Consider the following 18,307-nt stretch of genomic DNA (forward strand, 5'->3'; position numbering starts at 1 on the left):
AACTCTAGTAAATGAATAAAACTGAAACTAATCTATCACAATTTGAACGCTCTGTCCTAATGTAACAACGTTAAAGAGCGTACTAAATTATTATTTACTAGCAACTATTAAATGAAAAGGAGTAATCTCCATATATTCGGTTGTGAATTACCATAATAGCACAATTAAAAGTAAATGACAAATAGTCACAACAATATCGTCATAAAAGGATTGAATCTATCTAAGAGCAAGACTCTAGATTACGTAAAAAGTGAGAAAAATGTTTTACTACCATACAATTCCGTGCTCCAAACATACATTCTCAGAAATGTATTCCTCAAATTAAGACCTATGTTTGATACTAGTAAACGTCTCTTGACCAGAAATGTCCTTTCTGCCTATGGTAGTCTGTTTTAGATGTCCTCCTTGCTCTGTTCGTCATTAGATATTTTGCTGCCTAGCTAGCAGAATTCCTTAACTTCATCTAATTCGTGACTTCCGTCTCTCTTCGATTTACTCTCAATCCATATTCTGTAGTCATTAGACTGTTCATTCCATTCAGCACATCCTGTCATTCTTCTTCACACTTTCACTCATCATAGCAATATACTGTTTCCACCTATCCGCTCTCTACTCTGCATTTAACAGTGGAATTCCCGTTGCACTTATAATGTTACCACTCTTGCTTTTGATTTCACAGAAGATTGTTTTGACTTTTCAGTATGCTGAGTCAGTTCTTCCGATAATCATTTCTTTTTAGATTTCTCCACGGTTTTCATGCAGCCATTTCGTCTTAGCTTCCCTGCATTTCCTTTTATTTTTATTTCTAAGTGTGTTGTATTTATGTATTCCTGAGTTTCCCTCTTCAAATGTACTGCCTATTCAGTTATTTCCTTTTGCTGTATCTATAGCCTTAGTGAACTTCAACCGTACCTCATCATTCCTTTGTACTTCCGCATCCCATTTCCTTGCGTATTGATTCTTTCTGACTAATGTTTTAAACTTCAACCTACTGTTAATCACTACTATATGGTGATCTGAGTGTATATCTACTCCTTAAGATCTAGTATCTGATTTAGGAATCTCTGTCTGACCATGACTAACTGAAATCTTCCCGTATCACCCGGCCTTTTCCAAGTATGCCTCCTCCGCTTGTGATACTTGATCAGAGTATTCGCTACTTCTACCTGAAATTTATCACAGAACTGAATTAGTCTTTCTCCTCTCTCATTACTTGTCCGAAGGCCATATTCTCCTTTGAATTTTTTCTTCGACTCCTTCCCCTACAACTGCGCTCCAGTTCGCCATGACTATTAGATCTTCATCTCCCTTTATTTACTGTATTACCCTTTTAATATCCTCATATACTTTCTCTCTCTCTTCAGCTTGCGACGTCGAATGTATAACTGGACTATCGTTGTTGGTGTTGGTTCGCTGTCGATTCTGATAAGAACAACTCTGTCACTGAACTGTTCACAGTAACAGACTTTCATTCCTATTCATAACATATCCTACTCCCGTTATACTATTTTCTGCTGTTATCGATATTATCCTATTCTCATCTGACCAGAAACCCTTGCCCGCATCTCGTGGTCGTGCGGTAGCGTTCTCGCTTCCCACGCCCGGGTTCCCGGGTTCGATTCCCGGCGGGGTCAGGGATTTTCTCTGCCTCGTGATGGCTGGGTGTTGTGTGCTGTCCTTAGGTTAGTTAGGTTTAAGTAGTTCTAAGTTCTAGGGGACTAATGACCATAGATGTTAAGTCCCATAGTGCTCAGAGCCATTTGCATCATTTGAGCCACCAGAAACCCTTGTCTTTCTTCCACTTCACTGACCCCTACTGTATCTACGTTTAGCCTTTGCATTTCCCTTTTCAGATTTTCTAACTCCCCTATCAAATTCTACCTTCTGACATTCCACGTCCCGATTCGTAGAACGTCATCCTTGCGCACGTCTATGTTTAAACTGTTATCACTGAATACTTTTAAAACCTTCCACCTGTTACACTGCAGGATTTAAAAGCTTATTCATTGACAAGCCGTAACCTTATGTCTGATTAAGTATCATGCGGCTAGTGCCCATATCATTTCGTTTCGTGTGAATGGCTGGACTTAAGTGCAACGGGGTGTGTTGTCAGCACTGAAGACACCAGTTAACGCAAGTGTTGTTTTCATGTGCAGTGTCGACCGAGGCCTATGTTTGTGGATGTCCTGTTAGAAGATTAGCTTCATTAGTGTTTTGAACTGAAACTCCCAAGCACCTATCATTGCACAGGAAAATTGTTAACCTTCTCAGTTTAGTAGCGGCTAGAGTCTTAAAGTTGTTTTTCTTTTTTCTTCTTAAATTGGCGTTAGGTGCGTCCAAGGGCAGGACATAAAACTTTTTTTGGTGTAATCCTGAATATTAAACTGCTAGTGTCGATTCAGATTGGTAAATTCACTGGAGAATTTAAAGACGGATAAGCGCTGAGACAAAGTTAAAATTTAATCTGCTTGTATAATGTGTTTAAAGGTTAGCTTCGGAAGTTTGAAAGTTCAAGCGGGTATATGCCTATTCTAATTGTGAATTCAAAGGCGGTCAAGCGCCCAGTTCAGTTCCATGTTTTGTCTGTTTGCGCACTCTTTAGACCGTTGGTAAATTTACCTTATTTTATATCGTTTGTAATTTGCAATTTAAGTGGCTACTCCTGGCCCAATTACGGAAGTCGAGTTGAGTGTTTTAAGGCTGCTACATACCGATTATAATTTTAGTATTTTGAGTGCTGGTTAATCATACGTAGACGGTTAGAACCGTAGCTGATCTGAATGATTCTGTGGCTTATGTTGCTATTACCACAGACTGGGTAGTGTCAATTGGGACCGAGCCTCAGAAATGATCCTTTTAGGTGAGACTGGAGAATATTAAGACTGGAGAATATTAAGATTTTATCGTCTTGTAATTATTTAGTAATGGAAAGCTGTTTGACTTTGAATTACTTGTTCTCTTGTGTCATTTGTTTTAAAGGCAGCTTGTACCTGTTGAAACTTCAGAACCATGATCAGTCGGGCCTTGTTGAGTTAAATTAAAACTGGAATGTTTTGTTACATAATGTGGCTAATACCAATTGTATGCTGTTTTGTTGTTTTTCTTAATAACTGTGTGCGTTGCCCAAGTGCTAAAGCAAAATCTTGTCAGTAAAGTACATTTAATTTTTTGTGCCTAGTACCTTTCGCTCGAGAAACCCCTGCTCCAAAGGGTATCGCCATTCCTTGTTCCCTGATAGCGCAAATCTATTCATTATGATGTTACTGCTTTTTTACTGACAGCAGAATACTTCTAGCTTCCTTTTATAGTCTTATATCGTCATTCACCGCCGAACGATCATGTGTGTCTATTTTGTCGCCTACAACACCTGTCAATCTATCACACCATAGCTCCGAAACTATGTCAGACTGGTTTAAGTAAAACCGCATGGATGCACTATCTGATCAATAGTATCCATCTGGAGCTCAACATTGTACGGTAGTGAACTATGGACTGTGTGAAAACCGGAACCGAGGAGAACTGAAGCATATGAGATGTGGTGCTACAGAGGAATGTTGAAAATTAGGAGAATTGATGAGATAAGGAATGAGGAGGTTCTCCACAGAATACGCCGAGGGTAAGAATACATGGGAAACACTGACAAGAAGAAGGGACAGGATGATCGGACATCTGTTAAGACATCAGGCAATAACTGACGTGATACTAGAGAGAGCTACAGAGGGTAAAAATTGAAGAGGAAGACAGAGATTGGAATATATTCAACAAATAATTGAGGACGTAAGTTACAATAGCTGCTCGGAGATGAAAAGGTTGGCACATGAGAGGAATTAGTGGCGAGCCGCATCAAGCCAGTCAGAAGACTGATGACTCAAAATAAATAAATAAGGAAAGTATCCGGACGCCCACATGAAATGTAGAGTAGATGATAGATGATTAGATTTCATGAGAGATGGAGGCGCCAGTATGACTGAAAAAGAGTGATTTGGTGTGATGAATCACACTATACCTGTGCAAAGCAGTGGGTGAGTTTCAGTTTGGTGAATACCTACAGAACGATATCTGGTATCATGTGTGGTGTGAAACCAATATGTACATTTGTGATGCCTGTTCAAAAGCAGATGACGATACAGTTGTGTCAAATGACCCGTTTGATACTAGCCTATTCATATTCTACAATGTTTCTTTGAAATTTGCATGCCTTATGTTCTGAAAGGGAGCTATCAGGATTATTATGCTGTTTAGTCGCCTTTGTAAGACATTTCATTTATCTTTTCATAGCTCTTTTCATTTTTTATTATATTTTGGGAATCAATTGTCATACATTTCCGCTTTATCTCTGAAAACGTTAGTTATCCTACGAAACTACATTTGTTTCTTTTGGCAGGAATCGGTGGATAATCTTACTTATGGCAATACACAAATTACTGAAAGTCGGTTATTGAAATTTTATTTAAGATTTCACAATCATTTATTCTGCGCACAGTATGTTTGTATTTCGAATAAAATTTTCTATATAAAGTATATCGCAGATTTGTTGCAATATATGTAGCAAACTCCTGACCCCCTACTGTCAATGTGAAGAGGAAACAATTGGTGATGTAAATCACATCTTATTTCAGTGTAGACGTTATGAGAAAGGCAGAGTCAACTTTTTAAAGGAGCCCTTAAGACTTGGTCACTGCCAGCCGCTTTGCACGATCCCAATTCTCGGAAACACAACCAGGAGTACATACGATGCCATATCCAGGTTTCTAGCGAAAGAAGATATAAAAATCTAAAATGAAGTGAACTTAAGCAAAGTACTTAATTAACAAATAAAGTTTTAGAAGTTAACTGTGCTTTGTAATCTGATTACAATAATTTTGATCGGAAAACATATGAATGTATGCCCTAAACAGTATGTATGACGAAGAAAAAACGTTATCTTGTTATGTGTGTCAGCATATTTATTTGTGATGGCTAAAAAGTTCGTATGCTAGAAGCCAATAAAAAAATATAAAGGATATCGCAGACTTGTTGCAATGTATGTAACAAACTCTTTGTACTGGCGAAAGTAATATCTTTGTTTACTTTGAAATAACAAATCTTGAAGAGTTTGTATGAGGTGGTGGAGGAGATGGGGTGTTAGGAGCCAAGTATGAGATTTGCTTCCATGTTTAGCTACGGAATATGTGCTCGCTGAAAATGGACTATGATGAAATACGTTTGTATTGAAGAAATGTTCTGGAAATTTTTATGGTGAAAGATAAAAAAAGTCTCTATTAAAACAGCGTTTCTTTCAAAAGTCTACAGTTTTATCCAGTCACATTTTTACGCTGTTGAACAGAATTCTATTACTGACACAAGTTATTTCATAAATAATCTACGACGATACTTCACTAACAATTTAATGTATTTTCTCAACATCGAGCACATCTGTGCCTCAAAGGAATCACGTCCCGACTTATTACAAGACGACGAGCCCAGCCAACAACAAAAAGAATTCGAGATGAGTATAGTTTATGACTTCTCTTTATTGCGACAACCAACATAGGCACTGCATATCTACAATTCCGATTCCCAGATTGTAATGCCATACTTTTCTACGTCCTTTGATACCGGCAGAAATGTCCTGAAACCAGTTTTTGTTAAATTATTTACCTTTGTGTTTATTGAAATCAGAGAAAGAGGTTGTCAGAAGTGCCAACAGTAAAGTATGGAGGTGATGGTGTTACAGTTTTTTTGTGGTTGGTATGTGGTCCCTTTATTTGCATGCATTGCGCTTAAGAAAGAGCTGAATGCGAAAGGACAGCAGAGCAACGCTTCGGAGATGATGACTGTTTGCAGTAGCATGACAACGCGTTCTGACATAAAACGGCGTCTTGTAGACGATAGTTTTTGGACGACAACATTTCTAAAATGAGATACAAAGGAATTGCAGACACAGGTTGCGAGTAGGCATCGATTCAAATCAATGAGGAAAGTTGAAAATTTGTGCCGGACCGGGATTCGAAAATGGGTCTCTTGCTTACTAGGCAGATGCTCTGACCACTGATTCATCCGGATACAGTGGTCATCGCAACTGTGTGGGCTACCCTAGCATGGCTCCCGTCAGTTCCAATTTCTCGACTTATTCCACACTATTAATGTAGTTCCCCCTGCCCGTTATTCGCGGCATTTCGCCGATTCCAGTAAGAGTTCGAGCCACGTGTGCATCTGCACTGAAGAGATCATAGGATGTTCCGCAGGGTGATCCATTGATCGTGAACGGACCAAGTATCTCACGCTATAAGCGTCAAGCGAAAAAACTACAAAGAACGAAACTTGTCTAGCTTAAAGGGGGAAACCAGATGGCGCTATGGTTGGCCCGTTAGATGGCGCTGCCATAGGTCAAACGGATATCAATTGCGTTTATTAAAATAGGAACCCCCATTTTTATTACATATTGGTGTAGCACGTAAATAAATATGAAAGTTTTAGTTGGACCCCTTTTTTCGCTTTGTGACAGATGGTGCTGTAATAGTCACAAACATATAGCTCACAATTTTAGACGAACGGTTGGTAACAGGTAGGTTTTTTAAATTAAAATACAGAACGTAGGTACGTTTGAACATTTTATTTCGGTTGTTCCAATGTGATACATGTACTTTTGTGAACTTATCATTTCTGAGAACGCATGCTGTTACAGCGTGATTACCTAAAATACCACAGGAATGCAGTAAATGCTCAAAATGATGTCCGTCAACCTCAATGCATTTGGCAATACGTGTAACGACATTCCTCTCAACAGAGAGTAGTTCGCCTTCCGTAATGTTCGCACATGCATTGACAATGCGCTGACGCATGTTGTCAGGCGTTGTCGGTGGATCACGATAGCAAATATCATTCAACTTTCCCCACAGAAAGAAATCCGGGGACGTCAGATCCGGCGAACGTGCGGACCATGGTATGGTGCTTCGACGACCAATCCACCTGTCAAGAAATATGCTATTCAATACCGCTTTAACCACACGCGAGCTATGTGCCGGACATCCATCATGCTGTAAGTACATCGCCATTCTGTAATGCAGTGAAACATCTTGTAGTAACATCGGTAGAACATTACGTAGGAAATCAGCATACATTGCACCATTTAGATTGCCATCGATAAATTGGGGGCCAATTATCCTTCCTCCCATAATGCCGCACCATACATTAACCCGCCAAGGTCGCTGATGTTCCACTTGTGGCAGACATCGTGTATTTTGCGTTGCCCAATAGTGCATATTATGCCGGTTTACGTTACCGCTGTTGGTGAATGACGCTTCGTCGCTAAATAGAACGCGTGCAAAAAATCTGTCATCGTCCCGTAATTTCTATTGTGCCCAGTGGCAGAACTGTACACGGCGTTCAAAGTCGTCGCCATACAATTCCTGGTGCATAGAAATATGGTAGGGTGCAATCGATGTTGATGTAGCATTCTCAACACCGACGTTTTTGAGATTCCCGATTCTCGCGCAATTTGTCTGCTACTGATGTGCGGATTAGCCGCGACAGCAGCCAAAACACCTACTTGGGCATCATCATTTGTTGCAAGTCGTGGTTGACGTTTCACATGTGGCTGAACACCTCCTGTTTCCTTAAATAACGTAACTATCCGACGAACGGCCCGCACATTGGATGATGTCGTCCAGGATACCGAGCAGCATACATAGCACACGTCCGTTGGGCATTTTGATCGAAATAGCCATACATCAACACTATATCGACCTTTTCCGCAATTGGTAAACGGTCCATTTTAACACGGGTAATGTATCACGAAGCAAATACCGTCCGCACTGGAGGAATGTTACCTGATACCACGTACTTGTACGTTTATGACTATTACAGCGCCATCCATCACAAAGCGAAAAAAGTAGTCCAACTAAAACATTCATATTTATTTACTTACTACACGAGTGTTTAATAAAAATGGGGGTTCCTACTTTAAAAAACGCAGTTGATATCCGTTTGACCTGTGGCAGCGCCATCTAGCTGGTCAACCATAGCGCCATCTGGTTTCCCCTTTCAAGCTAGACGAGTTTCGTTCTTTGTAGTATTTTCGTTTGATGTTTATTTCGTGAGATATTTGGCCAGGTTAATATATATATATATATATATATATATATATATATATATATATATATATATATATGTGTGTGTGTGTGTGTGTGTGTGTGTGTCGTCTGTCCAAAAGAACTGACACCCCGCATACTTATCTGAAATGTTGTGGCCTGCCCGGAGTCCCAACCTGAACTCAATGGAGCTATTGTGGAATGGATTAGAACGTCTATTTCGCTCCAGATCCCAGCGTCGAACTTCACTATCTCTCTGGTTAGGGCTCGTGAGGAAAAGTGGGGTGCTATTACTTCACAGACCTTCAGACATCTCTTTGAAAGTGCCTCCAGCAGAGTTCAAGCTGTTATAAAGATGAAGGGTGGACACACGCAATGTTAATGTCCACTAGTAGTTGTCCGGATACTTTTGATCAGATAGTGTCTGAAGGTACTTGTGTGAGTCCCTAGGACAATTGGCCACAATCCAATCGGATACATTTGGATCAATGTCGAATGAGATGTGGGGTCCTTGGGCCCAGCTCCGAATATTCTGCGTGGGTGGGAGTTCATGGGTCAGGATGTCATTTAGCTTCTTTTGGTGTCTCTCGAAAGACGAAAAGTCTTTAGCCTCTAGTTGTCCTATTCAGTTTCTCGTGAATGTAATTCCAGAGTGTTGAGAAGTGATCTGCTTGTAGTGACAGGCAGGGTACCTGTGTGCAGGAAGAGGTGGTTCCGGAGGTTGGTCTGCTTGCTGAAGCCGCGGCCGCAGACTCCGCAGCGGAAGGGCCACGACCCGCTGTGCGTGTAGGCGTGCGCTTTGAGGTCGCCGGGAGTCGGGAACGACTTTGAGCACTCGCTGCACTTATGCGGCTTCTCCTGCAACCGAGAGTACGCTGTACAAGCCACAGGCGCTAATGGCCACATATTAGTGTGCACTGGCTTCTGTGAAAAATCGCTGCAGACGGAAATAATCTACATCTACATAGATACACCGCAGCCCACGTACATTTTGTCTATATTTAGAGCTAGCTGCCGCTCATTACACCAACTGGAAATTTTATCTGAGTCGTGTTGCATCCTCCTACAGTCACTCAATTTGAACACTTTACCGTACACCACATCATCATCAGCAAACAATAGCAGATTACTGCGCACCCTGTCCGAAAAATTATTTAAGTATATGGAGAAGTATAGTGGTCCTAACACAGTTTCCTGGGGCACGCCTGACGATAGCCTTGTGTCTGATGAACACTCGCCGTCGAGGACAACATACTGGATCCTATTACTTAAGAAGTGCTGGAGTTACTCAAATATCTGTGAACCTATTCCATTTGCTCGTACCTTCTCTAACGGCCTGTAATGGGGCATCGTGCCAAACACCTTCCGTAAAACTACACTCCTGGAAATTGAAATAAGAACACCGTGAATTCATTGTCCCAGGAAGGGGAAACTTTATTGACACATTCCTGGGGTCAGATACATCACATGATCACACTGACAGAACCACAGGCACATAGACACTGGCAACAGAGCATGCACAATGTCGGCTCTAGTACAGTGTATATCCACCTTTCGCAGCAATGCAGGCTGCTATTCTCCCATGGAGACGATCGTAGAGATGCTGGATGTAGTCCTGTGGAACGGCTTGCCATGCCATTTCCACCTGGCGCCTCAGTTGGACCAGCGTTCGTGCTGGACGTGCAGACCGCGTGAGACGACGCTTCATCCAGTCCCAAACATGCTCAATGGGGGACAGATCCGGAGATCTTGCTGGCCAGGGTAGTTGACTTACACCTTCTAGAGCACGTTGGGTGGCACGGGATACATGCGGACGTGCATTGTCCTGTTGGAACAGCAAGTTCCCTTGCCGGTCTAGGAATGGTAGAACGATGGGTTCGATGACGGTTTGGATGTACCGTGCACTATTCAGTGTCCCCTCGACGATCACCAGTGGTGTACGGCCAGTGTAGGAGATCGCTCCCCACACCATGATGCCGGGTGTTGGCCCTGTGTGCCTCGGTCGTATGCAGTCCTGATTGTGGCGCTCACCTGCACGGCGCCAAACACGCATACGACCATCATTGGCACCAAGGCAGAAGCGACTCTCATCGCTGAAGACGACACGTCTCCATTCGTCCCTCCATTCACGCCTGTCGCGACACCACTGGAGGCGGGCTGCACGATGTTGGGGCGTGAGCGGAAGACGGCCTAACGGTGTGCGGGACCGTAGCCCAGCTTCATGGAGACGGTTGCGAATGGTCCTCGCCGATACCCCAGGAGCAACAGTGTCCCTAATTTGCTGGGAAGTGGCGGTGCGGTCCCCTACGGCACTGCGTAGGATCCTACGGTCTTGGCGTGCATCCGTGCGTCGCTGCGGTCCGGTCCCAGGTCGACGGGCACGTGCACCTTCCGCCGACCACTGGCGACAACATCGATGTACTGTGGAGACCTCACGCCCCACGTGTTGAGCAATTCGGCGGTACGTCCACCCGGCCTCCCGCATGCCCACTATACGCCCTCGCTCAAAGTCCGTCAACTGCACATACGGTTCACGTCCACGCTGTCACGGCATGCTACCAGTGTTAAAGACTGCGATGGAGCTCCGTATGCCACGGGAAACTGGCTGACACTGACGGCGGCGGTGCACAAATGCTGCGCAGCTAGCGCCATTCGACGGCCAACACCGCAGTGTCCGGAGCAAGTATGGTGGGTCTGACACACCGGTGTCAATGTGTTCTTTTTTCCATTTCCAGGAGTGTAGAAATATGGAATCTGGCTTTTGACCTCCGTCCATAGTTCGCACTATATCACGTGAGACCTGAGTTTCGCAAGAGCGATGCTTTTTAAAACCATGCTCAATCGTGGACATAATATTCTCAGTTTCAAGAAAATTTATTATTTTCGCACTGAGAATGTGTCAAGGATTCTGCAGCCAACTTACGATAGGGATATTGGTCTGTAGTTTTTCGGGTCCGTTCTTTTGCCCTTCTTCTAAACGGTAGTCACCTGCACTTTCTTCCAGTCGCTTGGGAGTTTGCTCTGGGCGAGAGATTCGCAATAAGTGCATTGGGATTCCATCCGGACCTGGTGACTTATTTGTTTTCAACCTTTTCAGTCGTTTCACTATGCCAGGGATGATTCTTACTATGTCGTCCGTACGGTAGTCTGTTCGATGGTCAACCGACGTTATGCTTGTACGATTCCCCTGCGTGTACGACTTCTTAAATGTGAAATTTAAAATTTCGGCTTTCGTTTATCTTCAACTGCTATAGCAGATTGGTCAACAAGTGACTGGATGGAAGTCTTAGAATCACTTAGCGATTTTGCGTAGTACCAGAATTTTCTCGGGTTCTCTGGCAGATATTTTACTAAGGTATGACGGTGGTGCTTGTATGCTTTGAGCATACGATCTTTTCACAGATGTACAGCTTGTCGCCATTTGTGCGTTCTCTTTTGAATCGAGAGTGCAACAGCCTCTGCTTTCTCAGAATTTTCCGAATCTCGTTATTAAACCATGGTGGGTCTTTTCCCTTCTTAATCCACTTACTAGGCACATAATTTTCCAGACCACGATTTACGATCTGCTTAAACTTTACCCATAATTCCTCTACGTCCACCTTACTGGGACTATTCACTGTCTAACTGACAACTGCTAATCTGCTCTTTTTGGCAGAAACGCTCTTAGTCTTCTTAACTCATTTATTAAATTTCGTAACCATAGTTGCTATAATGGCATGGTGATAGTTAACTCCCGTTTCAACACTAGCATTGTCGGTAAGGTCCGGCCTATTTGTATTTTCAAGGTCTAACATTTTACTATTGTGTATGAGCTGCCGAACTAGTTGAACTGAGTGAATCCAAAACTGGAAGGGGCGTCGGTCAGTGTTGTGATAAGCAATGATTAAGATTGCAGTAGACCCTCTGTTGTGTACCAAGCTAATTAATTGAAAGTCCTGTATAATATCTTCTTAGTTTTCAAGCGGCGTATTAGTTTCATTCTGATGACGGCGGTGGAGACAAATGGGGAAAGATCGAGAATTTTATGCGAAATGACGCCGCTTGAAAACCGAGAAGATGTTGCACAGGCATTCCGCCGTGTAAGACTGCGTTAGCTGTCAAGCGTGAAAGTTTGGAAACAGTGACAACATCAGCAACGAAAATCAAGTAGGCTTCTGAAAACACGGACGAATTAAGCCCGTCTCCTGGTTCTGGTTTAATTTTTACAGTAGGTTTGTCACGACTTTCTGTTGACGAGGGGCTGCTGAAAAGTAATGCCTCCGAATTTTTAATGTGAAAACTCTTAAAGCTTTCATAAGATGCGACATGGTCACGATAGAACAGTGATCCAGAAAGTGAAGAATATTTTTTTTTTAATTTCCGTCTATGATCACATAATTTTTACGTCCTGAGACTACCGGTTTTGGTCAGCGATGACGATTTTCAGACTTTAAAACTGATCTGAAGACCTTGCTGTCGGTAAACCTTTCGGGGTATAAATCTTTAATTCCTAACGTTTCGCCCAGAACTGCGCCGGACGTCTTCACAGACGTTGTTCTTCCGTTGAGTCTTGCCGACTGCCGAGTCGGACGTCTGACAGCGATATATACACTGCAGGGAAAAGGGTGTGGCCGAAGTTACACGCGATAAGCAGACATGACCCTTGTCAAAGATAAAACTTAACTATCGACTGTCGTCTTGTCAAAGATAAAAACCGTTTAGCGATTCTGCAGAGCTACTGTCCATATGTTGCCAGGTTCCATGTTCACTTCTTTCCTATTAAGATTATCTCTATGTTTATATATTTCAATGGCTTCTCTATATAGTCATGGATAATAGATCATCCTCATAGATAAAATTTTTGTTTCAGAAATCTTCACTTCGTGACATCCTGACTAAAGAGCTTGCACTACTACAGCCGATTTGTTGCGGATCGTTCTTATGTAAATATCTGTCCATGCGCATTAATTTTAGAAAAACCTTATGTTCCAAACTTACATCGGTCTGTCTCATAACTAAACAGCAAGATATCTGGCAACTCATTTATAGCCGTGTATTTGAGAAACTGAGTCATATATAAAAGAGACGCCTCACATTTTTTGAGAAAACTGAAGAGGTAATTCTGTCTTTTGAGGATATTCTTGTAAGTTTCGACATAATGTCACTGTTCGCTATCATCTCAGTCAACGAAGTTATGCTTTTTGTAACGGATATTTCTCCAGGAGATTTTTCTGCTCTTTTAAGACACTACCTTACTTACACTAAGTTCCAGTGGGATGATGAATTTTATGAGAAACTTTATGGTGTAGCAATGGCTAACCCATTAGGTCTTGCAATAGATAATTTCTATATGGAGAAATTCGAACAGTGAACTTTAGAAAAAGCAAATAAGTAACCATATCCAGTCCGGAACCGTGCTGCTGCTGCGATCGCAGGTTCGAATTCTGCCTCGGGCATGGATGTGTGTGATGTCCTTAGGTTAGTTAGGTTTAAGTAGTTCTGAGTCTACGGGACTGATGACCTCAGATGTTAAGTCCCATAGTGCTTAGAGCCATTTGAACCATTTTTGAAGCAACCATCTCGTTGGTATCAGGTTCTGGATAACACACTTGTGGTCTGACCACACGGTAAAAAAGCTTTGGACGTATTCTTTGGTTTCCTAAATAAAATAAACCCCAAAATTCAGTCCACCATGTAAATATAAAATACAACAAAATATCTTCCTTGGAAATTTTAGTTATGAGACAGACCGAAGGAACATAAGGCTTTTTGAAAAGATATATACATAAGGACTCTAATCACCATCCACAACAAAAGAGAGGTGTCATTAAAAGCCTTGTCAATAGAGCCAAAAGAATTTGCATGCCGGAATACTTGGAAGCCGAGTTAAAACATCTAAATCAGGGTTTCCAGAAAAATGGCTACTCGGAGAACGAAGTAAACAGAATTCTACAACCAAGAAAGGGAACGCCGAAGCACAAACATGAAAAACAACGATGGAAGAAAACAGTTTCTCTCCCTTTTACTAAAAAAGCGACAGATTAGATCGGAAAGATTTTGCAGAAACGCAACGTTAGACCGATTTTTGGGCCAACAACAAAATAAGTCTAGCATTCTGATCTGTGAAGGATAGACGTCCTCCTCCGCCAGCACGCAGCACATATAAAATTCCGTGAACGTGCGGTAAAGTTTATATTGGAACAAATAAGAAAAGCGTGAATACGCGGTTAATGGAACACAAAAGCCTCTCTCGACTAGGTTCAAAATGGCTCTGAGCACTATGGGCCTTAACTTCTGAGGTCATCAGTCCCCTAACTAACCTAAGGACATCACACACATCCATTCCCGAGGCAGGATTCGAACCTGCGATCGTAGCGGTCGCGCGGTTCCAGACTGTAGCGCCTAGAACCTCACGGCCACTACCGCCGGCTTCTCGACTAGGGAAAATAGACAAATCGGATGCAGTAGAGCACGCTATTTACTCAGGAAGTCACGAAGTGAAGTTTTATCTACGATAACGAACTATTATTCACGGCTACGTAGAGAAGCCATTGAAATACACTCCTGGAAATGGAAAACAGAACACATTGACACCGGTGTGTCAGACCCACCATACTTGCTCCGGACACTGCGAGAGGGCTGTACAAGCAATGATCACACGCACGGCACAGCGGACACACCAGGAACCGCGGTGTTGGCCGTCGAATGGCGCTAGCTGCGCAGCATTTGTGCACCGCCGCCGTCAGTGTCAGCCAGTTTGCCGTGGCATACGGAGCTCCATCGCAGTCTTTAACACTGGTAGCATGCCGCGACAGCGTGGACGTGAACCGTATGTGCAGTTGACGGACTTTGAGCGAGGGCGTATAGTGGGCATGCGGGAGGCCGGGTGGACGTACCGCCGAATTGCTCAACACGTGGGGCGTGAGGTCTCCACAGTACATCGATGTTGTCGCCAGTGGTCGGCGGAAGGTGCACGTGCCCGTCGACCTGGGACCGGACCGCAGCGACGCACGGATGCACGCCAAGACCGTAGGATCCTACGCAGTGCCGTAGGGGACCGCACCGCCACTTCCCAGCAAATTAGGGACACTGTTGCTCCTGGGGTATCGGCGAGGACCATTCGCAACCGTCTCCATGAAGCTGGGCTACGGTCCCGCACACCGTTAGGCCGTCTTCCGCTCACGCCCCAACATCGTGCAGCCCGCCTCCAGTGGTGTCGCGACAGGCGTGAATGGAGGGACGAATGGAGACGTGTCGTCTTCAGCGATGAGAGTCGCTTCTGCCTTGGTGCCAATGATGGTCGTATGCGTGTTTGGCGCCGTGCAGGTGAGCTCCACAATCAGGACTGCATACGACCGAGGCACACAGGGCCAACACCCGGCATCATGGTGTGGGGAGCGATCTCCTACACTGGCCGTACACCACTGGTGATCTTCGAGGGGACACTGAATAGTGCACGGTACATCCAAACCGTCATCGAACCCATCGTTCTACCATTCCTAGACCGGGAAGGGAACTTGCTGTTCCAACAGGACAATGCACGTCCGCATGTATCCCGTGCCACCCAACGTGCTCTAGAAGGTGTAAGTCAACTATCCTGGCCAGCAAGATCTCCGGATCTGTCCCCCATTGAGCATGTTTGGGACTGGATGAAGCGTCGTCTCACGCGGTCTGCACGTCCAGCACGAACGCTGGTCCAACTGAGGCGCCAGGTGGAAATGGCATGGCAAGCCGTTCCACAGGACTACATCCAGCATCTCTACGATCGTCTCCATGGGAGAATAGCAGTCTGCATTGCTGCGAAAGGTGGATATACACTGTACTAGTGCCGACATTGTGCATGCTCTGTTGCCTGTGTCTATGTGCCTGTGGTTCTGTCAGTGTGATCATGTGATGTATCTGACCCCAGGAATGTGTCAATAAAGTTTCCCCTTCCTGGGACAATGAATTCACGGTGTTCTTATTTCAATTTCCAGGAGTGTATATAAACATAGGGATAATTTTAACAGCGAAGGAGAGGTCATGAAGCTTAGCGACATACAGTATGAAGAGTAGCTCTGCAGAATCGCTAAACAGTTTTTTATCTTTGTCAAGACGACAGTCAGTAGTTAAGTTTTATCTTTGACGAGGATCATGTCTGCTTATCACGCGTAACCCTGGCCACACTCCTTTTCTGCAGAACATATGTCGCTGTCAAACGTCCGACCCGCCAGGCGGTAAGATTTAACGGAAGAGCATGGTCTGTGAAGATGTCCAGCGCAGTTCGGGACGAAACGAAGGAATAGAAGAGTTTCGTGGACAACAATCTTATTCCCCGAAAGGCTGGTTCTCACGCACTGACACAGTTACATTGCACACCTCTAGCGGTAGTGGGCTGCAAGTAAGACGTGAAGAATAAAGATGTAGAATGTTTATAACGTTTGTTTTATTTCAAAGCCTTTGAGAGTTTTCGCATAAAATATTCCGATTCATTAATTTTCAACACGCCCTCGTATATCATTACTGGCCTTTGACCCGAAAGTTTTATAATAAAAAGCGCTTGACACATTAATAAAATTGACATTACTCTAATAATTACATTCATTATTATTATTATTATTATTATTATTATCATCATCATTATTATTCACGGTTGGGTGATTCTAGATCACACGATGTACAACAACAGTCATTTTCAGGGTGTTGTTTTAGCTTTTATTTACATTGAGGCTCTAAGAATGTGCTCTTTTCCACTCGGTAGACCAAGCTGTTCCGGTCTTCTTGGATATTTACCACCAGGCCACCTGTCCAGTCGTAAATTTTACTGTCCAAGCATTTTTCTTCCTTGTCATATGTTGTGTTATTCTTACAACTCCGATCAATTTTATTGTTTCAGTTTTAGCTTTACTTCGACTTTCGTAGAATTCCACAACCTGTCTAATCAATCTCGTTACTTCTCTATTTCTAATACGGGTATGTCCACATACTTTTATCCTGCGCTTTTTCTTATCCGAATAAATGTTAGTAAACTTTCCAGTTTCTTTATTGTTACGTCAGATATATGAAAAAGGGTTCTACAACTTAGGAAACTCATATAGATTTCTTCGAAAAGCCTACATAAGTTTGGTGTCATTTTATAGCAAAATACATAAGTTCTTTTTAACTTATAACCAAACCGGTTCAAGCTGACTTTCATTGGATACGCAGCACACATCCCATCTTAAGTCGATTTCTTGCCAAACTCGGTGCAGCAAGTGAGGCATGACTTTTTCAGTTGCGAGGAGATTCTAGATCTGAGCCCTGGTAGGGAAGGTGGCAAAGGTGGAACAAACACGATATCCTTGATAAATCCACAAAAGCAAAAGTCAAGAGGTATCAGATCCAGTGAATCTGGGGGACATGCAATTGGTGTATGTCGGTCCATCAACTTATCTGCAAAGTGGACATTTAAGAGATCTCGTCATATGTTGGACGTCCAGTTCTCAAGAGGTAAGCTGGGTTGACTTTGTAGGACAGTTCACAAGGTTTTGTTCTATTAGCTGTACGACGTCGTCAGACACACGGGGACGACCTTATGGTTTGTTTTGTCTTACTGAAAATACAGTTTCGATAAAAAAATTATACCGCTCATAAAAAGAAGGCCTCCTGGGACGAATTTTACCATAATCTGTAAGTAACTTACGTTGCACAATGGCTGCAGACTTCCACTCTTCAAACCTAAATACACACCGAGCACACTCGGGACTCTTAAAGGCCGAGAGGTTCTAGGCGCTTCAGTGCGGAACTGCGCTACTGCTACGGTCGCAGGTTCGAATCCTGCCTTGGGCATGGATGTGTGTGCTGTCCTTAGGTTAGTTAGTTTAAGTAGTTCTAAGTCTAGGGGACTGATGACCTCGGATGTTAAGTCCCATAGTGCTTAGAGCCATTTGAACCATCTGACTCGTAAAGGCAGCCATATTTGCTTCAATTGCCTCTAGCACTTAAGGTGGCGCAATTCTGTACTATTCTGTACTAGCGTGCCCTCGAGTCGAAACTTGGTACATTTTGCTTCAAATAACACCAATACTAAGCCTTGTAGGTCGTATGAATAAGTTTGTAGCAATTTTCGAAAGTTGTACAGTCTTTTTCGATACACCATGTATAATTCATATGCCATGGGTACTAAAATGTTAGATGAAACGAGTTAGTCAAGGATTCTTGAAGGCCCTCATCTTTCAGATGAAAAATGTGGAAATAAGTAAAAAAATTGAAAGTTGTACATCCAGAAATGTTTCCAG

At 43.2% G+C, this 18,307-nt stretch overlaps 1 protein-coding gene across 1 annotated transcript in view; it reads right to left on the minus strand.

Annotated features, from left to right (window-relative positions):
- LOC126101239 (zinc finger protein 239-like) overlaps positions 1–18,307 on the minus strand; it is a 129,584-nt gene that overhangs the window by 56,403 nt on the left and 54,874 nt on the right. Inside the window, exon 4 of the mRNA XM_049911927.1 lies at positions 8,765–8,930. Within this exon, the coding sequence (XP_049767884.1) occupies positions 8,765–8,930 (166 nt within the window). The remainder of the gene's footprint in view (positions 1–8,764; positions 8,931–18,307) is intronic.

Source organism: Schistocerca cancellata, chromosome 9 (genome assembly GCF_023864275.1).
Source record: "Schistocerca cancellata isolate TAMUIC-IGC-003103 chromosome 9, iqSchCanc2.1, whole genome shotgun sequence".
Taxonomy (NCBI): Eukaryota; Metazoa; Arthropoda; class Insecta; order Orthoptera; family Acrididae; genus Schistocerca; species Schistocerca cancellata.